General features: G+C 37.2%; 1 protein-coding gene across 3 annotated transcripts in view; it reads right to left on the reverse strand.

Moving 5' to 3' along the window:
* The window catches only part of cep128 (centrosomal protein 128), a 363,668-nt gene extending 340,442 nt beyond the window's left edge, over positions 1–23,226 (reverse strand). For 2 of the 3 annotated variants that reach the window (XM_079888956.1, XM_079888955.1), the window contains exons 1-8: positions 23,117–23,226; positions 22,574–22,747; positions 22,394–22,480; positions 22,183–22,309; positions 19,317–19,438; positions 17,286–17,377; positions 17,092–17,164; positions 16,722–16,844 (exon numbers count right to left, since the gene is read on the reverse strand). In XM_079888956.1, coding sequence (XP_079745082.1) covers positions 16,722–16,844; positions 17,092–17,164; positions 17,286–17,377; positions 19,317–19,438; positions 22,183–22,309; positions 22,394–22,480; positions 22,574–22,729 — 780 coding nt within the window. In that variant the 5' untranslated portion in view covers positions 22,730–22,747; positions 23,117–23,226. Of the gene's footprint in view, positions 1–16,721; positions 16,845–17,091; positions 17,165–17,285; positions 17,378–19,316; positions 19,439–22,182; positions 22,310–22,393; positions 22,481–22,573; positions 22,767–23,116 lie in introns of all 3 variants that reach the window. The other variant, XM_079888957.1, reaches the window with a different exon arrangement.
* Between the last annotated feature and the right edge of the window lie 502 nt (positions 23,227–23,728).

The raw sequence follows: 23,728 nt of genomic DNA on the forward strand, positions 1-23,728 counted from the left end.
GTTCGCTTCGCTTTTGTCCAGCGAGTCAGCGACAACTACAGCAGCGGCGGAGGAGGTCGTTTGACGCACACAGAGGGATTTGATGAAAAAAATAAAAATAAAAATCGATACTAGAGGTTGAAATATCGATACACTATCGTGAAAAAAAAATATCGCGATAGTTAGCTGTATCGATATTTTTGCACAGCCCTATTTAGATAGGTGGGCAAATGCATTTTTGTCTCAGTGCATGCATTGTTTTAGTTTGACAGGGTCGGCGCTAGCTTAGCTTAGCATAATGAATGGAATCCTTTGTTGCCAGCTAGCATGTCCTGAGTAAAAGTGATATAAAAATTTTTAAAAACCCACCTAATTACTTCTTGTGGCCTGCGTATTCACAAGAAGTACAAATAGCGATGCAGATTAACACTAGACGATTTCCTATGCAGATATTGACTTGGGACTATATTAGGGGGAAGCACAGGCGAAGCACTGCTACTTGGGCGCAGAGATATCACGCCCAAGTAGCAGTGCTTCGCCTGTGCTTACCCCTAATATAGTCCTTAATATATAAGTCAATATCTTTCCTAGGAAATCGCCTAGTGTTAATCTGCATCACTATTTGTACTTGTTGTGAATACGCAGGCCACAAGAAGTAATTAGGTGGGTTTTTTAATTTTTTTATATCACTTTTACTCAGGGCATGCTAGCTGGCAACAAAGGATTCCATTCATTATGCTAAACTAAGCTAGCGCCGACCCTGTCAAACTAAAACAATGCATGCACTGAGACAAAAATGCATTTGCCCACCTATCTAAATGTAGGAAAGAAGGTGAATAAGCCCTATTTCAAAAAACGGTGGAGTGTTCCTTTAAGTTTTATTTAGCAAGCATGTAACCACTGACATCATAGATGTAAAAGATCATGTTCTAGCATGATTTATCATGATATACCACATTCTAAAATGATTTACCACAGTTCATCATGATTTATCATGGTTTACCATGATTTACCCTGTTCTAGCATAGTTTACCATGATTTACCATGTTCTAGCATGATATACCACGTTCTAGAATTATTTACCAGGATTCTTACATGATCTACCTTGATACACCACATTCTACTATTATTTACTATGACTTACCATGTTTCTAGCGTGATTTACCATGATTTACCACATTGCTAGCAATTATGTGAAGTGTCAGTGCAAATGAAGTGATAAACACTGACAAAATATGATTGTGTTATAATAGTTATTGTTATACAAGTGAATCCAAAAGCACATGTGAAAAGACTTCATTAACTCTTCCGAGTCGCCGATCACGCCGGCGTGATCAAATCACATGACAGTTTAAGACGTTGAATTATAAAAACAAAGTCACGTTGAGCGCTGCTGTCCACTTCTGTCGAAAGTGCTGGCTTGAAACTCTATTCTACTTTTTGTTTTGTGTTTCTAGACCAAGTAAAAACGGAGATATGATCATTTAAACTTTATATAAAAAAAATATAGAAAATATTGACGCATTCGTAAAAGAACGCACGATGGGATGCGACAGGCGTTGCATTTATTCCAATAACTTCGTCGGTTTTTGTCATAAAACAAAACGGAGAAAAATGTGTGAATCTGCTGACTCTGCTCTTCATGCTGCACATTTTACGGAGTGGAGGAGAAGAACTGTGCAAAGAAGCGAAATTGAAAGGCACCGACGGGATATTGACGGAATAGACAGAAAGACAGAGATGTTATTGCTAGTTTTTGGAAGAGTTTGAGTAGATTTTGAGAGTAGTTTAGGAGTAGTGTAGATAGTTTAGGTATTTTTTGTGGAAGGAAAATTTTTGGTTGAACAAGCCCTCGACTTGTTCTACCAACTGGACGATGTTGTTTACAGTTCATCGACGGAATCAGAAAGTGGCGATGATGAGATTGACGACTCGGATTTTGTGGTTCACAACGAGGGGTGAGACAAACTTTTAGCTTATTGTATATTATATTATCTGTGTGTGTGTGTGTGTGTGTGTGTGTGTGTGTGTGTGTGTGTCTCTGTATGTCTGTCTGTGTGTGTGTGTGTGTGTGTGTGTGTGTGTGTGTGTCTGTCTGTCTGTCTGTCTGTGCGTGTGTGTTTCTGTGTGTGTGTGTGTGTGTGTGTGTGTGTGTGTCTGTGTGTGTCTGTGTGTGTCTGTGTGTGTCTGTGTGTGTCTGTGTGTGGTTGTGTGAACAAGAATTTCATTGCCAATGACTGCTTCACTGTAATTGTTGTGCATATGTGCCAATGAGCATCTTGAACTTTGATGTACAATCTTTAATCTTTTTGCGTGTGTCTTGACATGTACAGAGATGATGAGCAGCCTGGGTCATCTACCACTTCGACAACAAGCAGACAGAGGCCTACAAAGAGATGGGGTGGAAGGAAGAGTCAAACCAGATCAAGATCTCCAGCAAAGTCAGGACAGCCACACCACAGCTCTGACCCCTGGAAAACCGAGAGTGATCCTGATATTGATTTTGTATTCATTTTACCTTTTGTATGGTATATTTGCACTTTTTAGGAACACCTCTTACTCAAGCTCATGAAAGCCCTGTAATGTAGCTGTCTGTGTAATTGTACATTGTGTTTTGTAGAGTTTCTAAGCAAAAAAGAAAAGGAAAAAACCCTATTGCCACACCTGCTTTTTGCTGTATATAGTTTGATTTTATCTCAATTTTACCTTTTTTATGTTGTATTTGGGTGGGAGACATGACATGCAATTCTACCCGTCCATGATGTCATAACCTAATAAAAATGGGTATTTGTTAAAAATATATATCTTCATGTTGTTCCTCTGACAAGATATTATTACAGCATACCATAGCTGTAGTTGGTGTATAAAGACCTCTACTTCAAATTTTTATCTAAACATCAAAATTGTCATGTGGTGTGACTGTCCGGGATATGTGTGACCTTACTAATATGACAATATATATCAGCAAAGTATAAATAATTGATAGTTTTACAGTTTAAGTAACAGAATTAGGCCATTTCAACAGACACAGAAAGTGTTGATGTCTGTGTATGATTTTAAAGCAAGTTCTGGCCAAATACATTTTGTCCGTAAAATGGGCGTCATATGGTGTGACACTGCAATCTATATTTTGAACGGGCAATAATTTGGACATCATTATGATGAAGAGGTCCACACTCAACCAGGAAGTTGCAGTGCCATCTCTGGGGTGGTTTGCAAGGTCAAGAGTTGAGTTCTGGCTTTTTAATTTTTAATTAAAAAGCTCTGTATCTGATATGCTCACTAGTGGTCAGTGTTTTGTGTCTTATGGTGTGACATTATTTACATAAAAATGAAACACTTTTATACGAATTTTACTTATTAATTCTTAAAAATCATTCCTGCCATGTGGCAATTTACATGCTAAGTATAAGCTAGCTGTTTTTAGTTAACCAAGAGATTATCTTAACTGAACAAAACGTCATATGGTGTGACACTGTATCATATGGTGTGACTGTTTTTCTAAGTCACACCATATGATATATTTGTCACACAATATTACATACACCTTTTTTAATGATAAATAAATAACTATTCAAAACATATTCAATGATAATAGTGAATGTTTAATAGTGAACATTAAATTACCTATACAATTAATGTATTTCTTTTAAATTTTATACTTAATTTAATGTTCTTGACGTGAGATGGTGTTTGATTTACTCATACACTCACCTAAAGGATTATTAGGAACACCATACTAATACTGTGTTTGACCCCCTTTCGCCTTCAGAACTGCCTTAATTCTACGTGGCATTGAATCAACAAGGTGCTGAAAGCATTCTTTAGAAATGTTGGCCCATATTGATAGGATAGAATCTTGCAGTTGATGGAGATTTGTGGGATGCACATCCAGGGCACGAAGCTCCCGTTCCACCACATCCCAAAGATGCTCTATTGGGTTGAGATCTGGTGACTGTGGGGGCCATTTTAGTACAGTGAACTCATTGTCATGTTCAAGAAACCAATTTGAAATGATTCGAGCTTTGTGACATGGTGCATTATCCTGCTGGAAGTAGCCATCAGAGGATGGGTACATGGTGGTCATAAAGGGATGGACATGGTCAGAAACAATGCTCAGGTAGGCCGTGGCATTTAAACGATGCCCAATTGGCACTAAGGGGCCTAAAGTGTGCCAAGAAAACATCCCCCACACCATTACACCACCACCACCAGCCTGCACAGTGGTAACAAGGCATGATGGATCCATGTTCTCATTCTGTTTACGCCAAATTCTGACTCTACCATCTGAATGTCTCAACAGAAATCGAGACTCATCAGACCAGGCAACATTTTTCCAGTCTTCAACTGTCCAATTTTGGTGAGCTCGTGCAAATTGTAGCCTCTTTTTCCTATTTGTAGTGGAGATGAGTGGTTACCCGGTGGGGTATTCTGCTGTTGTAGCCCATCCGCCTCAAGGTTGTGCGTGTTGTGGCTTCACAAATGCTTTGCTGCATACCTCGGTTTTAACGAGTGGTTATTTCAGTCAAAGTTGCTCTTCTATCAGCTTGAATCAGTCGGCCCATTCTCCTCTGACCTCTAGCATCAACAAGGCATTTTCGCCCACAGGACTGCCGCATACTGGATGTTTTTCCCTTTTCACACCATTCTTTGTAAACCCTAGAAATGGTTGTGCGTGAAAATCCCAGTAACTGAGCAGATTGTGAAATACTCAGACCGGCCCGTCTGGCACCAACAACCATACCACACTCAAAATTGCTTAAATCACCTTTCTTTCCCATTCTGACATTCAGTTTGGAGTTCAGGAGATTGTCTTGACCAGGACCACACCCCTAAATGCATTGAAGCAACTGCCATGTGATTGGTTGATTAGATAATTGCATTAATGAGAAATTGAACAGGTGTTCCTAATAATCCTTTAGGTGAGTGTATTTATGAGTTTCTTAACGTTTTAAAAGTTTTAAAACAATGTTAGTATGTTTTTTGATTAATGTTAACTGAATTGAATTAATTGAATGTTGAATGCAAATAAAATACAGTTTTTTGCATTGACAAATTGTGGAGTGGTGCAGTTCATCATATAGCGTGACACTATATAATTTGGTGTGACATTCAGAATTGTGCCAGTAAAAATACTTTCTTAATTATAAATCATAAAAAAGTCAACGGAACACAAGAGAAATAGTATCAGCAAGAGTCACAAGCATTTTCATAGATTTATAACCGGGTTTAACATAATTTATCTAAAATATCTGGAAAGGCTGAGGAGAGATGACTTACTTTGCATGATGGTTTAGAAAAACAATACAAAATCTAATGAATCTGCACAAAAGAAATGTTAAATCTTAAGATAGTAATGAAAACAATTTATGTTGAAGTTAGTTACTTAGGGAGAGTATATCCCATTTTCATTTTATATAGAATAATTTTTATGTCACACCATATGACAATTTTAGGCACGAATGCAACAAATTGGTGAATAAATCCAATTTCAAATACAAAATCTAAAAGACCACATATATTGTGGGAAATGCAAGAGTCAGTACAACACAACTCAATATTTTTTATGCCTAATATTTGAAGTAAAAAATAAAAACTTTTTTCAGGCTTATATGTCTCCCACCCATTTGCACTATTTGGGAACCCTCATACTCTGGGAATGCAAGGCCTTAAATATAGCTCTCTGTATAATTGTGTGCATGAACTGTTTTAAAAAGTGGCAAAGCTAAAAAAATAAATAAAAAAAAAAGCCCATGCTACACCTGCTTTTTTTTGTAAATCATATTTTATTTGTACATAGCTTGATTATATCTGAATTGTACCTGTATATGTTGACATTTACAACTTGTGTTAACATTTTAAAATGCTTCATTGAGCATGTTTGTGTTTTTTTTGTAGTAAAAAACTATAATTTTTCTATTCGGATTTTGTGTTTTTTGTGTGATTTTGGGTCCAGTGTGTTGATAAAGTACATCAAAGTGAAAAACTAATTGTCTGTTCATATAGGTGATGTTGTGCTGTGTAAAAAGTACTCAAAAACGGCCAAAATAGCACAAGACTCCGAAGAGTTAATAAGTAGAATGGCCAGCAGAAGCCAGTAGAAGACCACTTATTGGCTCACTTTCACTTTAAACTTAATGATTTGCACCAGTTTTCTGCACTAAATCAAACCATTTTTTCCATGTTAACTCAATAATGCATGCTTACACACACACACACACACACACACACACGCACACAAATATGTTTTATGGATATGTTATTGAGAAAATATATTTATTTGTCTATAGGCATTTCTTTGTGATCTAATAATATAAAAATATGTTACCAGTATAGGGCTGTAACGATTCCTCGATTATAGTAAAGTACTCGATTTAAAAAATCCTTGATTGCATTTACCCCTCGAGTAATTGGCAAAATACCGAAAGTGGTGCATTCCACAGACGAGAATCCAACAACCGCAGAATTACAGTTTTCTAGGACAACGCGATATTTAAAACCATTTACAGTCATAATATAGCATAGTGCCATTGTGAAATCACAAAGGCTGTGATTCAGTTAAATAAATATATCCGTTTTTTATATGTTTTTTGTTTGTTTTGTTTTTTCACAGAGAAGACGCTTCAATTACATGAGTGCAGATTAGCCTACATGTTAAAATTACCTCAGCTCCGTCCACAGTAAACGCTGCTCCAAGCAAACTCAGTCTCTGCAGTGCTGTTTGTTTAGGTTTCCAATAACGTGCAAATATGGGAACGCAAGTCGGACGCAGTTTGTGTTTCATAGTTGCACTGTTATCATTTGTGGAGCACATCTGGGTTTCTCAAACTGCTGTTCATCGCAATTTCAAAATAAAAGTTTAAACATTGCGATTTCAAAATATAAGTTATCTTGCTCTGAGTTTGCATGTTTTGATGTGCACATGTTCTCGTTCAAGAAATTACAGTGACTGTAGCATTTCTATCGTACAGAAGTGGCCAAATATTAAAGGTTAAGTTGACATTTGAATTAATTGTTTGGACAATATTAAACAAGGATTTGATAATGCCAGGCTTAGTGTAACAACAACCAGGCCGCTGGCGCCCTCTGCAGGCATTTGTTATTTATGTACATAAGTTATGTTTATATTAGTTTATATAATTTATTTTACATGGGTATATTTTAACAGTGTTCTTCAATAAAACCAATATAATTACTTACTTTGATACTTTACTTGAACCAATTATTGTTGCTTGTTATTATATATTTGTATTTTAAGTCATTTTAAAGGCTGTTGTTAACTTGAATCTATTTTTTACCACAATTTTTTTATCCGATTACTTGAATAGAATACTCGATTACTAAAATAATCGAAAGCTACAGCCCTATCATAATAAAAAAGATTGCTTTTTAAAGGGGTGGTTGATTGCTATTTCACTTTTTTCATTTTAAATACTGTGTAATGTTGCTGTTGGTGCATGAACAGTATCTGCAAAGTTGCTGCGCTGAAAGTTCAACGTAAGCAGAGATATTGTCTTTTAAAAATCAGGAAGTTTAATGCCTACAAAAACGACTCGAATGGGACTACAACGAGATACTTCCCGGGTTTTATACGTAACTAACCCATACATTTACATCAACCCTCCCTCTGGAACATGTTCTGCTGTCGAAGAGGAGGAGTTATAGTGGAGAGCTGTAGCTGTCAGGTCTTCTGTGTTCAGGCTTCCTACAGACGCTGTAGTTCGTCAACAATGGTTAAAATTTAAGTTTGATTATGTTCCTGACAATTACAATCGTAGTTTAGCTCTCTGTGCTGCGCATTTTACGGAAGACAGCTTCCAGAATATACACGAGTTCAATGTCGGATTCAACACAACTATTACTCCAACATGAAGCAGTTCCAGCTTTAAAACCAGAGGCCACAACCTGCAAGTAAGATTTAATCATTTTAAATGTATTTGCCTGTATAATTTAAGACGTAATGTTTTAGTTTTATCAAGGATGTAAAAAAATGCCAGCGCTGGCTTTAGTATATGACAGATGCGTATAAACATTTTGGACCCGAATTTGTATATGTACAAATTTTGTAAACGTATTTTCCATGTATACTTTATGACGTAATTTTTTTATTTGATCAAGAACGCAAACCAATGCCAAAGCTGTTTGGTTATAGTAGCTAGTTAGTTCGATGTTATTTTGTGTGTATAAGACACGTGTACAAACTTAAAAAAATTATCGCAACAGCAAACTTCAGCTGCTGTTATCACATGTACACCTAAAGAAAAAGACAAACTGAGTAAACTACCGGTAAGTTTTGTGAATAGTTAAACGGTTGTTCATTCTATCAATAAAACAATATCTTTAAAAAACGGTATTACTCCGTCATGTATTCAGTTATATTAAATGTTTAATCAGGGGGAAAGCGTATCTCAAAAGCTAACAAACAGCAGTAACTTAGCATTTTCAAGTAACAGCGTGTGGAAATTCTTTGAGAAAATAATAATAATTAAAAAAAATTACCATTCAGAAACGTTTAGTAAGAGCCGTGTTTGCGGAGGTTCTGCTTGACTCTCTTCATCACCGCTCTCTGGGTCTGATTCTGGCTCAAACTGATGAGGCAATATTGACACCATTACATTTGACCGGAGCACATGCAGCTGTCGCCCGTAAAGGTAATGGGCGTGAAGATTCCGGACGCAGTTTAGCCAATTACAACACACCGGCCGAACTAACCAGTCTGAGCTCATTGCCTCTTTCTGAGGGAGTGGTTTCATAGAATCAGGAAGTCAACCGGTCGTTCAAATGACAGAGGAGGAAGCGGCTTACAATAAAGGTGAAATTTATGAAAAATAAGGCGTTTTTTAACAAACGAAACACAAAGACATGTTATATTGCAGCCCATAAACACAATCAAGCAAAGAAAAAAGGCAGTAAACCACCCCTTTAAAGCATTTGTTTGTTTCCCAATACTGAAAGCTAATGAAAAGGTAATGTGCAATCCTGCTGCTCCCTCAAGTGGACAAAAGTGGTATTATAGCTTGCATTTTACAATTGAAGTGTTTGAATGAATGAGTGAATGAATGGGAATTTGGTTTTTCAATCTCGGTAACCAGAACGCGAAAAATTCTGAAACTCAGAGCATAGATAGTGCTCGAGTAGCCCTCGATGGAGGCCCACGGAGGCCCGCGACGACACGTTTCGATCAAGAGCCTGGAGAGGACCTTACCATCAAAATTTGAATGTGCAACGACTTTCCGTTTTCGAGTTATTAGTGAATTTGTATTCGGGGGCGTGGCTTAAATGCCCGTTTTACTTTCGTTTCATTTCATTCATTTACTTTCGTCCATTTCCATATCTCAATGTGACACAATTGTCAAGTAATACTCCAATAGATGAGTTTTGACAAAATATGATTGACAATGTTAAAATAATGATTTTATAAAGTCTAAATATGAATTATATGACAATATTAGGGAGCAGTATGATGAAATGGCAGCAGGGGGCAGTAAAATACCACTTATTAGCTTAATGACATGTTATATCATTTTTACCTTTTTAACTGTTATAGAGGCAAATTTTGTCTGATCTGTCTGAAATTTTTCATGCTTATTAAGAGTCATGAACATTATTATATGAAAATTATATGATAATAGATAGGAATAGGAATTTTTCATAGGAAAAGACCATTCACAGCCAATACAAGCAATTTACCATAGGAAATATATGGTTTTAAAGCGTTTTAACAGTTATAGCGCCACCTTTGGTCCGATCTCCATACAAATTTCCAGGCTTCTTTAGCATGTTATGACAAATATGCACATCAATTTTTGTGAAGTTCTGTGCTTTCGTTTAGGATTTATAGGCTTTTGAGTGCATTTTGCCACGCCCATTTTCTTTATAACCCAATATACCCCTGCGAAAAATGCAAAAGTTCAACTTTTTTTTGATAATTATTTATCTAGAGAGTCCATAGAATTGTCTTAGACTCGTTTGGTTCCGATCGGGCGAAAAACCTAGGACTAGTTCGCAAAAGTAGGTTTTTAACATAATTACGAATATTTAATGAACGGTTTGATTGACAGCAATGGTTCTTGAGGCAAAGTTGTTCTCCATGAGAAGGTCTATCAAATGATATGCATATCGTGTGGATATTTGTAACACCACGTGATTACGGAGCTGTAAAACTCGTTAGCGCCAACTAGTGGCCGATTTCTTTCAAAATTCTTACAGACCTCTAGGGCCATGAGTCGAACATGCCTACCAAGTTTTGTTCCGATCAGCCTCCGTTAACCTTGTCTAATAGGTGCTCAAACTTCATTGGCCGATGGCGGCCATGTTTTTTTGAGATATGCCAATGTCCTCAAAGACATACATGGCACCTTGGACGAAGACACTGCATACCAATTTTCAAGTCAATCGGACTAACGGTCAGGTCGTCATAGCCCTTTTCATGTTTTTTTCATGTTATAGCGCCACCTAGTGTTTAATCGTCGCGATTTTTTTACTGTGACCCAAGATTGAACTCCTACATATGTGGACCGAGTTTGGTGAAGATACCTCATTTACATCTTGAGTTATAGCCCTTTTAGTAAAATAGGCTCCTCCCACAACATTAGTTTTGCGCCCCCTAGCGACCGTCAATCGAAATTTCAACTTTTTTTCGATAATTATTGATATTCAGACTCCATAGAACATTTCTGCACTGGTTTGGTTCCGATCGGACTAAAAACCTAGGACTAGTTCGCAAAAGTAGGTTTTTGACAAAATTCAAAATGGCGGAAAAATTTGCATACCGGAAATGAAATCGGAGATATACGTTTTGTTCTTCAGGGTTCCAGCTTTCCAATGATATAAGACACTTGAGTCTACGACATATGGTCTAGGAGTTATGAGCAGTTTCGCGCTTTTGGTTGCTATAGCGCCACCTATGGGCCAATCGGAGTCATACTCTCTGAACCTCTCCTCGATTTTTGTACTACCATTTGGCAAAGTTTCAAGTCTCCAGCACTTACGGTTTAGGCTGCACGATGCGTTTTACGGCAGAAGAAAAATAATAAAAATCAGCACAATTACAATAGGGTTTCAGCACTTCGTGCTTGAACCCCTAATAATAAAAATCAGCACAATTACAATAGGGTTTCAGCACTTCGTGCTTGAACCCCTAATAATAATAATAAAAATCAGTACAATTACAATAGGGTTTCAGCACTTCGTGCTTGAACCCCTAATTAAAGCTGCAAGCAGCATTTATCGGGGTTCAAGCAATTAAGGCCTTTAAGCACAAAAGTATCAAAAGTTATTAAGTTTTATTTAGCAAGCATGTAACCACTGACATAATAGATGAAAAAGACCATTTACTACCAATACAGGCAATGTACCATAGGAAATATATGGTTTTAAAGCTTTTTAAAAGTTATAGCGCCACCTATCGTTCAATCTCCATAAAATTTGGCATGCTTCTTAATGATGTTATGTCACATATGCTTACCAATCTTTGTGAAGTTCTGAGTTTTTATTTAGGATTTATAGGCTTTTTAGTGTATTTTGCCATGCCCATTTTCTAAATGACCCTATTACAGCCATCCAAATGCAAAAGTTCAACTTTTTTTTGATAATTATTGATCTAGACAGTCCAGAGAATTGTCCTAGACTGGTCTGGTTCCGATCGGGCGAAAAACCTAGGACTAGTTCGCAAAAGTAGGTTTTTAACATATTTGTGAATATTTAATGAACGGTTTGATTGACAGCAGTGGTTCTTGAGGCAAAGTTGTTCAATATGAGGAGATCTATCAAATGATATGCATTTTGTGACAAAATTTGTTACACCACGTGATTACAGAGCCTTAAAACTCGTTAGCGCCAACTAGTGGCCGATTTCTTTCAAAATTCTTACAGACCTCTAGGGCCTTGAGACGAACATGCCCACTGAGTTTCGTTCCGATCGGACTTCGTTAACCTTGTTTAATAGGTGCTCAAAGCTCATTGGCCAATGGCGGCCATGTTTTTCGAGATACGCCAATATCCTTTTATACCTACATGGCCCCTTGGGCCAAGACACTGCATACCAAATTTCAAGTCATTCGGAAAAACGGTCAGGTGCCTATCCGTTTTTTTTGTTTTATAGCGCCACCATGTGGCCAATCGACGCATTTTTTTTACTGTGACCTCAGATTGACCTCCTACATATGTGTACCAAGTTTGGTGAAGTTTACTAAATTACTTCTTGAATTATAGCCATTTTAGTAAAATAAGCTCCTCCCACAGCGTTAATTTTGCACCCCCTAGCGACCGTGAATGGAAATTTCCACTTTTTTTCGATAATTATTACTTATCAGACTCCAAAGAATATTTCTGCACTGGTTTGGTTCCGATCGGGCGAAAAACCACAGACTAGTTCGCAAAAGTAGGTTTTTGACAAAATTAAAAATGGCGAAAAAATTTGCATACCGGAAATGAAATCGGAGATATACATTTTGTCCGTCTTGACCCAGGGATTACAGTGATATAAGACACTTGAGTCTACGACAAACCGTCTAGGAGTTATTAGCGATTTCATACTTTTGCTTACTATAGCGCCACCTATTGGCCAATCGGGGTCATAATTTGATAACCTCTCCTCGATTTTTGTACTACCATCTGGCAAAGTTTCAAGTCTCCAGCACTTACGGTTTGGGCTGCACGATGCGTTTTACGGCGGAAGAATAATAATAAAAATCAGGACAGTTACAATAGGGTTTCAGCACTTCGTGCTTGAACCCCTAATCAGCACAATTACAATAGGGTTTCAGCACTTCGTGCTTGAACCCCTAATAAAAATCAGGACAATTACAATAGGGTTTCAGCACTTCGTGCTTGAACCCCTAATCAGTACAATTACAATAGGGTTTCAGCATTTCATGCTTGAACCCCTAATCAGTACAATTACAATAGGGTTTCAGCACTTCGTGCTTGAACCCCTAATCAGTACAATTACAATAGGGTTTCAGCACTTCGTGCTTGAACCCCTAATAATAATATTATTATTTTCCGCTAAAACGCATCGTGCAGGCCAAACCGTAAGAGCAGGAACCTTGAAACTTGGCCAAATGGTAGTCCTCAATTTGGGGAGAACCTATCAAAGTATGACCCCGATTGGCCCATAGGTGGCGCTATAGCGACTAAAAGCGCGAAACTGCTCATAACTCCTAGACCGTATGTCGTAGTCTCAAGTGTCTTATATCATTGGAAAGCTGGACTCCTGAAGGTCAAAACGTATATCTCCGATTTCATTTCTGATTGCAAATTTTTCCGCCATTTTGAATTTTGTCAAAAACCTACTTTTGCGAACTAGTCCCTGGTCTTTCGCCCGATCGGAACCAAACCAGTGCAGAAATGTTCTCTGGAGTCTGAATATCAATAATTATCGAAAAAAAGTCGAAATTTCGATTCCTGGTCGCTAGGGGGTGATAAATTAATGTTGTGGGAGGAGCCTATTTTACTAAAATGGCTATAACTCGACAAGGAAATGAGATATCTTCACCAAACTTGGTGCACATGTGTATGAGTTCAATCTGGGGTAACAGTAAAAAAATCGCGACGATTGATCACTAGGTGGCGCTATAACATGAAAAAAACATGAAAAGGGCTATGACCACGTGACCGTTAGTCCAATTGACTTGAAAATTGGTATGCAGTGTCTTGGTCCAAGGTGCCAGGTAGGTCTATGAGGACATTGGCATATCTCGAAAAACATGGCTGCCATCGACCAATGAAATTTGAGCACCTATTAGACAAGGTTAACGGAGGCCGATCGGAACGAAACTCGATGGGCATGTTCGACTCATGGCCCTAGAGCTCTGTAAGAGTTTTGAAAGAAATCGGCCACTAGTTGGCGCTAACGAGTTTTTTGGCTTGCTAAATAAAACTTAATAACTTTTGATGCTTTTGTGCTTAAAGGCCTTAAAGGCCTTAATGGCCTTAACTGCTTGAACCCCGATAAATGCTGCTTGCAGCTTTAATTTATTTTTGTTTTATATATTTGCATACTGTTGGGTACCACATTTCCAAGTAAATACCACACTTTTTTAGGGCTACTTTAACTTATTTATTGAAACTATTATGTTTCAATAAATAAGCTAAACCCCCAAACCAACCCACCGGCCCACCTCAACTTTTCGATTTGATAATGCGGCCCTCGAATGAAACTAATTGAATAGCCCTGCTCTACGGTATTCTGTTCTCTAGATATAGCTCACTTTTCCTCCTCCAGTGTAAGTATATAGGATTTTTTCACTCGTTTTATTGTCCAGCAAGCAAAAATCACAAGTCTGATTGCTTAGGAAAATAATTAAAAATATTCAATAAGAAATAATGAAAAAAAACTCTCAACTTCATTCATTTCTAGAGCACAAAGAGTATAAGCACCACTACAAATGCAAAACTGCTTATACTGTATGTGGACTGGCAGCAATAAAAGCCATGGGATTTGGTCCAAGGGCCTAACCATAAGCAGTTGTAAAAAATTATGCTTGAAAGCACCACTAATTAGTTTTCTGTAGACCACTGAGTAATTGCATTTGCATATACAGAAGATGTAATGTACTAGAATGAGTTTGAAAAACCAAAAGTGGGAAATAAAATATATTGGAGTAAATTTAATTCACTTTTGCAGATTTGAGAGTAATCCCCTATGAGTTGCAACAGAAACTCACATACATTATGTGCCACATGCCATTTAATGTGAAAAACCAGCATGTGTGATTCCAGCACGCACATGGAGCACAAGATGAATTTGCTATATGTATTCATGTACAAAACAGTTGGAAATTGATGTATCATCAGAAATGACACACGCAAACATCAAAATAACTGAGATGCATAATTACAGAAGGCGAAACATAATTACTATGATTAATTGTATTTTGTGACAGACCCCAACTTCCATATCACATTAAGGTGCCACCCAGCCAAAGACTACATCAGTTGAATCATTAAATCATTGGGTTCAAATTCACTAATAATCGTGTGGATTATTTCGTATTTGTACGAATAATATAAATATAAAAAAATATATATCTGCTTAATTCACAACATGTTCGTACCATAAACTGTAAAAAAATGCGTATGCACATGAATTTGTTCTTAACATCGTTCTGATGTTAAGTGAATTTGGAGTATTCTAAATGAGCGGCCGCATGCACAAGGTTAGTCATTTGCATAAAACACACCCAAACCATCTCCATATAAGGGCTTTCCTTACAGCCCTCCATCACTCTCGTCAAACTAGCCGCTGTTTGCAGACACGCTCTCGCCCAATCCTCGAGCAATGCCAAAGTGTGCCGTTCTCACCAGTTCAAACACAATAAACACTTTTAATACAGACCTCTCATTAGCCAGCTGTACATACACGTATATCTGTGTTATTCAGAGAAATCTCGCATCTGAAGCTATAATGCAGCTTTTCTTACTCTTTAACTATATATGATGGAATGTATTTAAGATTAAATGAAATTGTATTATTTAATCATTTTATTATATAATTTTATACATGGACAATCCAATTAATGCAACATCAATATAATAATAGTCGTGTTAGGATGAAATATAACTTCTTAACACGATTATAAGGTCATACAGAGTAAGTGCTTTTATGCGTATGTGTGGTTTCATTTGTTCCTATATTTTTTCGTAAATTTAGAATTAATTTTATTACGAAATTTTTGGTTAATCGTGATTTGTTCTTGAAATCGTTCGTACATTTCACTCACAAATTTGTGCGTACGTATGCTAAGTGAATGAGACCCATTGTCTTTATGTTAGGTATCATTTTGAGGAAGCATTTCATAGTCTAAAATCACTTTGTGAAATGCTACGGTGACATCATTCTCTAACAGCGTTCTAGATGATATGGGTGTGCAAAAGAGCTGAACATTGTTTTTCTCAACCGCTCTTTGGTGACTAAGCATTTGTTTATCTGCCTTGATTTGCTTGTCTTGTTTGTTTCTCATAATTTCACAACAAATGCATTATTTCTCTAGGCCTAAGGCACACCGCCTTTTCATTAGCAAACTGCAGTGGAGATGCAAATGAGGCTCCATTCATCAGTCACCTCTCAGATAAATAGGACAACTGTTAATGGAAGCTAAACACAAGCATATACTGTCCCCTGCTGGTAGGAGCACAGCATGAACCTGCTCCAAAGTTTCCACTAGATCACTGGTTTTAACACTGATTTTTCCCTATTATCATACCTCATAATGTCAACCGGATATTTAGGCAATTTGAAGAAGTTCCTTTAGAGGTTCAACTGGAAGTATCTGATGCAAGTGCGCAAGGAACTTTTCATTCAATCACAAATTTGCTGGAGCTGTGAAGCATTTTGTGTCAAGTCATGATATAAACACATTAAGCTAAAAAGCAGACAAATGACAGCAAGTGCAAGTCTTAGAGAACAAGTCACATCTTAAAGAAGCCATATCATATATGTTCCTTATTACCTCACTATTGAACACATTTCTGATCACTCAACAGAAATCACTGATATATTCATGTATTTGGGTTTCCCCACAGCAGAAATGTGTGTAAGTTCAGATTGAGTTCTTGCTTTCATTAAAAGATCCTTTTGGACTGGGGAGGGAGTTGTGAGTTCTGAAAGTTACAGTATGCTTTCATAGTACATCAACCTCATTTAGCTCAGAATATCCAGGAAAATGTGAAGTGTAATGATATGGCCCCTTTAAAATATTAGCAAATAAATAACAATATGCATTAGTGTAGTGTTCTACCTCCTGCAGTTCTCCAGACATGCTTTTTGGTTTCTCTCTGTGATATCTTTCAGAAAGCACTTGCTGCCGCGAGCGCATCTCATCCTCAATCTCCTGTAGACGTCTCTCCACCCGTAACGAGACCTAAGACACATCATACATCTCAAACCTGACTTAACGTGCTGTTTTCAGCCCTGTTCAGCTAGAGCAAATTGCTGTTATTCAGTATATCATGTTCTGTACAGCAGGTCTCCTTAGAAACTGGATTCAACTTACAGCAGAAGAAAAGACACAACAAGTGCATTCTGACAAGAAGCAAGACAAGTGGTCGCAGGCAGCAAAAAAAAAAAAAAAAAAAAAAAAAATTTAAAAACACATAAGCAACACTTACGGTTTCTTCTCTCTGTGGTGCCTGTACGTGGCCTGCAAGAATCTCCAATGTCTTCTTGGTTTCTATGTCAGTCCTTTTGAGGAGCAGAAAGCAGAGAAAACACAACATTGTGTTTTTTAACAATTACACAAGGAATTTATTATCATCAACGAACACGATGCTTTGATTTGATCAGGTAGAAACATTAAAGGGACCTGTTTCTTCTGCTGATCTCTCTATCAATGTCATCACCCATCCGAAGCTGATTACTCCGCAGGTCTCTTAGGGACTGATGCATTGAGTGAACCTGAGAAACAAGGTTGTTTGGGTTGTTTGCACGGGCATTGTTTGGTGGTTGCCAGGAATTTCTTGGTGGCTGCTTACTTGGCCAAGTCAAAAGAGCCCATCCCAGAGTCTCTATTATATTTTGATATATTCCTTTAAATATAGCTTGAGTCCCTCCTTCTATGCCATTTTTTTTTTGTCTGTTCGTTGTCCTCCACGTGAAAACTAAAATGTAACTCGCCCTAAAATGCTAAATTGCTCATATACTGACTGGAAGCATCATAAAAGAGATACTAACACCCTGTCTACACCAGGTGCATCCAGTGTATCGAGTCCATTCTTCAAGGCAAAAAATCACTTGTAAGAAAAGATACAGTATATTTACAGTACATTACTTAGACAATGTGCCAACTCAAATGAATCACAAACTAAGTCACAGCATGAACTGTAATCCATATAAAATCCACAGAAAACAAAAAAGCAGCAGTGATGTGTGTGTACATCAAAGGTGGATTATTTAGCATTATTAAGTCATCATGCGGAAAAATCAATATGTCAGCAGCAATAACAAAGACGTGTGTGGAGAAATGTCAACATTCACTCAAGCTCCCAGAAGCTGTGGACACCGGTATAGATTCTGCTATAACATTTATATTATTAGTGTGGTTTTCAAAAGCAGACACCAAGCAGAGAATAATTGTGTAATCTGCAAATTCAGTTTTAAAACATTATTGAATGCATGAATTTTCCGCATTTAATATGAATTCAGCTGATATGTGCTCATACTGTAGGTAATAGTATACAATGAATATATTAAAGCGAATGAGACTGAAAGCTTTGACACAATCAAGTTACAATGGCCGTGCCAGCTCTTTCATTAAGAATAAGGTGAATATTTTCTTTAAAAAGAACGAAATGCAATGCTATATTGTGAATACATACATTAATCTATATTCACAATATAGCATCGCATTTTGTACTTTCAAAAAAATATTCACGACAGACAGACAGGAAAATACAATATCCTAAGTATTATTTGATTATTTAAATATACTGGTTAAAAATAGGAAGATAGATACACTATACTTAAAATGATTTTCTGTCTTATATTGTATCTCAAAATGATGGATGTAATTTTCAAAATGTGGAAATAAGCGGAAATAAGTTAATACAGCTTCTTATTTACATGAGGTAAACATAAAGCTGCTTGGTTTCTTTTTTAATGTACATAATTGCTGTCATAATAACGGCCCATTTCAAATGTTTACGTTCTTTTCTTCTCTTTCTTCTTTGACCGGTGATGAAATAATGTTCTTGTAAATACTTTCCAGCATTTCAGTAATAAAAATGTAAGCTAGATTTTTAAAATGCATCCAAATTCGTTGCAAAGTGCAACAGTTATCGTATGGTCCTCGGCTGTGGTCAAAAAGTATTTAAACATTTTTAATTGATCTCTTCTTGTAAACTTAGTTATGTGGATTCGGACGGCAATTAAATTACCGCACGATCTTGGTGTTTGTCAAAAAACAGTAGGTAATTCGCCCGGGGATTTTCACGCGGGTGGTGAGAGAAAAACACTTACATTCTGGATTCGGACGGCAATAAAATCACAGACTAGCCCCTATAAATTTTGAAAATACCTTATGACCCCATGAGAAACAATCAGTGTCTGAATAAGGCTAAAATTCGGAGCATTGAAACATACACAAAGATATTTTTAATAAACACTGCTCCTTTATATTGTAATTTCTCCTGCTTTTGCCCTTCCCTGGTTTTCTGTATCTTCTGGCATGATCCGGTGATATTTCTGAAATTTCTAACGTGGAGACGTAATCTAACAAATTGAGAATTAGATTTAAGTATTTAAGTGCAAAAAGAAACTGACTATACAGTTCTAAAATGTATTATTAATAAATAAAAACTATAACATGACACAATTAGACTCAGATGTACAGTCATACCTGCTCTTCAACTTGAGCGGAGTCTCGGAAACGCACTGCAACAGATCTAGAGCGTCTTCTGTTACCTGTGCCCGCACTCCCATAATCTCTCAAAGGGGACGTGGGGAGGTAGCACCTCCTGTCTACAGGGCAAGAGACACATATCTGGAACTATTGTGTAGTTAGTGCATACTATATTTTTAAGTAGTATGTGCAATGCTAACATTTTTCACAGCAGTATGCAACAATTACACTACCATTCAAATCTTTTTGAAAAAATTATGTTCACCAAGCATTTATTTGATTAAAAAAATATATAAATCCAGAAGAACTGCGGGAACGTCTCCAAGATGCTTGAAGAAACCTTCCTGCAAAGCTACCTGAAAAACTATGCGCAAGTGTACCTGGACAGAAGCCGTTTTAAACGCAAAGGGTCGTTACACCATATATTGATTTGAATTAGTTAATAGAAGTTAAATCACAAATAAATTCAATTTGTGATTTTATTTTTGAAAGCATTCTCACTTTACAGCATTTAAACACAAGTGCCAGTACTTTTCACAGTACTGTAGCTTTGCAGGAAGGTTTCTTCAAGAATCTTGGAGACGTTCCCGCAGTTCTTCTGGATTTAGTTTGTCTCTGTTTTTTCAGTTTCTTCATGTAATCACAGACGGACTCGATGATGGTGAGATCAGATCATCCTGGCTGTTGTCAGATTCCTTGTGCATACAGAAATCTCACTGGATTATTACAATTAATGGCAAAAAGAATGTTTGGAAATGTAAACTGATATTTCCTACTGACACACTACAGCAAAATATATAAATAACTATCTTAAAACCCTTTTTTTATGGATATTAACATACCTAAGACTTTTTGCACTGTACTGTATATATATATATATATATATATATATATATATATAATTTTTTATTTTTTTATTTATTTTATTCTATTCTGTGAAAGCAAAGCTTCAGTGTTACATGATCCTTAAAGGGATACTCCACCGTTTTTTCATATTAAACTATGTTATTCCCTTAACTAAGACGAGTTGATACATACCTCTCTCGTCTCAGTGCGTGCACTAAATCGCTCTGTCTTGCGGCGAAACTTTGTTAGCCCAGTTCATTCAATATGTGCCAAGCAGAGAAGCTACAAAACACCTCCACGTTTTCCCTATTTAAATACAGTTACTCGCGTAGTGTAACTCGACCTAGGACGGTGACACAAAACAAAACATTGCGCTTTTCTAAGCGTGTAAAATGGATAACTATATTGTATGGCGGAATACCATAGCAAGTGCTTGGAAGCACTTCGACTTCGGCGCAGTAATATCTTCACTCGTGAAAAATCCTCTCACCGGCCCCCGCTCCCTCTAGTGAAGATATTACTGCGCCGAAGTCGAAGTGCTTCCAAGCACTTGCTATGGTATTCCGCCATACAATATAGTTATCCATTTTACACGCTTAGAAAAGCGCAATGTTTTGTTTTGTGTCACCGTCCTAGGTCGAGTTACGCGAGTAACTGTATTTAAATAGGGAAAACGTGGAGGTGTTTGGTAGCTTCTCTGCTTGGCACATATTGAATGAACTGGGCTAACAAAGTTTCGACGCAAGACAGAGCGATTTAGTGCACGCACTGAGACGAGAGAGGTATGTATCAACTCGTCTTAGTTAAGGGAATAACATAGTTTAATATGAAAAAACGGTGGAGTATCCCTTTAAGAAATCATTTATATATCCTGATACCTTTCTTATTATTATTATTATCAGAAGATAATGTCCCCAGGGAATCAGGGGGCCCCATCAAATACACAGAAGCCTTTATAAATCATAACCTACTCATTTTTTAATCATGTTTTGTTTGGTCAGGATTTCACCATTAAAGTTTTAACATTATTATTACATCTGCACGAATGTGGGCCACCCCATTATGGATTAGAATGGACTATTCCATTAGTATTGCAGGTGCGCAAGCAAAGTTTAGAGCTACAACAAGCGCAAGCTCATTAACAGCAGAGCTTTGATTATAAAATTAAGATACATTTAGCTCTGATACAAATTTCTAAAATTAATCATACCATTGATATTACCCCGCTCATTCTTAGATGTACATTTATTGGATGCAGGGAGCAAGAACATAATGTGTCTAAAATGCTGTGCACATTTCAGTGGAATGATTAAGTTTGCCATAACTTAATGTTGTTAAACTGAATGCATAAAGTAAATTGTTTGCTGAAATAACCACAACAATAACAACGACAAAATTGTTGCGGTGTGCTGTCGTCTATCAATCAGCATCGCGTGAAAGTTGTGTTCGTTACTATAGCAACTATGCTTCAGAGGTTGTGTTATAAAATGTTTGGCATAAATAAATATAGTTATTAGGAATAATGCACTTGTTTTCCATCACCAGTAAAGATGCCATAATCTAGAGAAAGAGAATAAATAGGAAAATGTATCATCTAAGAAGGAGATATACCGTATAAAGTGCATGATTTTTTTATGGTTTATACATTAACATGATGAATTTTTACACTGCATTACATTAAGATTTTACAGCTCATATACAAATGTGTTCCTCATATTTGTATTTACTTTATTAAGGAGTATCAGAGTAAATTTGTTAGGCTTAGTTGTTTCCCTCTTACGTGAACTTGGGGTATACTTGGGGTATAGGGCTACAAAAGTAAAAGGGTGCATAGTTGGTGTGCACCCATACCTAGAATTGCTTAGGGACTCACTAAGTCCGCCTCTGGCAAAGATACTAGTAGTTTGGGGGGGGGAGTATATACTGTGCTTCATGTATTAGCATTAACACACTATTAATAAAATGTATAGACAAGCTTCCACTCATTTAATGAAGCAAGTCCTAGCCTGTGCTGCACCTGAGGCGCTGGCGTCTTCCAGGTCACTGGTGTGCAGTGTGGAGAGAGAGGCGCTCCAGCCACCCGTGCTCCTCTTCAGCCGCTGATCCTGCAGATGCTGGATGGACTCCTCTAAGCTCTCCCTCAGCTAAAACACAGGACAAGCTCTCAGAACAACACCCTTATCTGAAATCAGAGACAATCCCATACAACTCTGGGTTGCGATACTCACTGTCGCCATGGCTTCAGCTTGGTCGTCTGTGTGTTCCTTATACTGTCCCAACATCTGATCCACTTTGTTTAGATTTCGACTTGTATCCTGCACAAAAGCAAAAGCTTGCATGTCAAAAGAAAAGACCGCAGTGATCCCAGCTGTACACAACAGAGCAGACAATGCATGAAGGCAGCTTACCTGTAGAGTGTTTGCTAAAGTGTCAATTTTGTCTGATATGTCAGATACATGTGTATCCCTAGGAAACCTGCTGTCAGGTCTTATTCGGCTCCCCCTGACCCGCGATCGATGCCCCCTGGGTCTGTCAAAGGTGTCAGATTCACTGGAGGAGTCCATGCTGACATGAGCCAATGCCTGAAAATAAGCCACAACACTAAACTGAAATCAGAAACCACCTTTCCAATCCTGACACATGCATTATCTGTTTGCCTAGCTAGAAGACGCGTGTAATTACACCTGGCGAGAAAGTATTCAGATTAATTAAATGTTTAAGGCTGAGGAACACTAGTCTAGTCAATGAAATCGTCTTTTTGATGAAAATAAAGACCTTGTAAACACTCGACTTGGCACAGAACTATCGAGCTAACGTTAGTTAGCTTTGTGCTTAACTTAAGTTACAGCCTTTCTTTCCTGAGATGTTACAAAGCCTTGTCCGCTTGTATAATATAATACCGAATCACTCAATTGTAAAATTACAAGAAAAGTACGTCAAACTCCCCCTACCCGTGCGCCCAGAGGTTTGATGTTTATCTTAGGTGATCATTGTAAGGCACCGACATCCTCTGCTATGGCAACTTGAACTGGCCGCCTAACAGGAATACAACAAGCGCTATGAATCATGGGAGTTGTAGTTTTGCCACCCGCGCCGTAACGTTTCCTGTTACGTTTCACTCCTTCATATATTATATTATATTATATTAATTATATTATATTATATTATATTATATTATATTATATTATATTATATTATATCTTTCGCCAACATTTGACTCAATAATACTAACACTTACTATTCTATAGGCTTTTATAGTTTACATTTAAAAAATTCTTGCTACATGTGCTGCGCTGGTCTAGCTGACATTTGCATATTGTTGCTCTATTGTTGATTTGACTGCTTTTATTGCTCTCTTCATTTGTAAGTCGCTTTGGATAAAGTGTCTGCTAAATGATTAAATGTAAATGTAATCATCTATTCTGTTCTATTCTATTCTATTATACAGTCACAAGGAATGGGTAGTGTGCAGTGTTGTTTATTATTTAACATAATTATAATAAAATAGTTGTTGTCGTTTTCATTGTTATTGTTATTAGTAGTAGTAGTATATAATAATATGT

This window comes from Squalius cephalus (assembly GCF_949319135.1).
Source record: "Squalius cephalus genome assembly, chromosome: 12".
NCBI lineage: Eukaryota > Metazoa > Chordata > Actinopteri > Cypriniformes > Leuciscidae > Squalius > Squalius cephalus.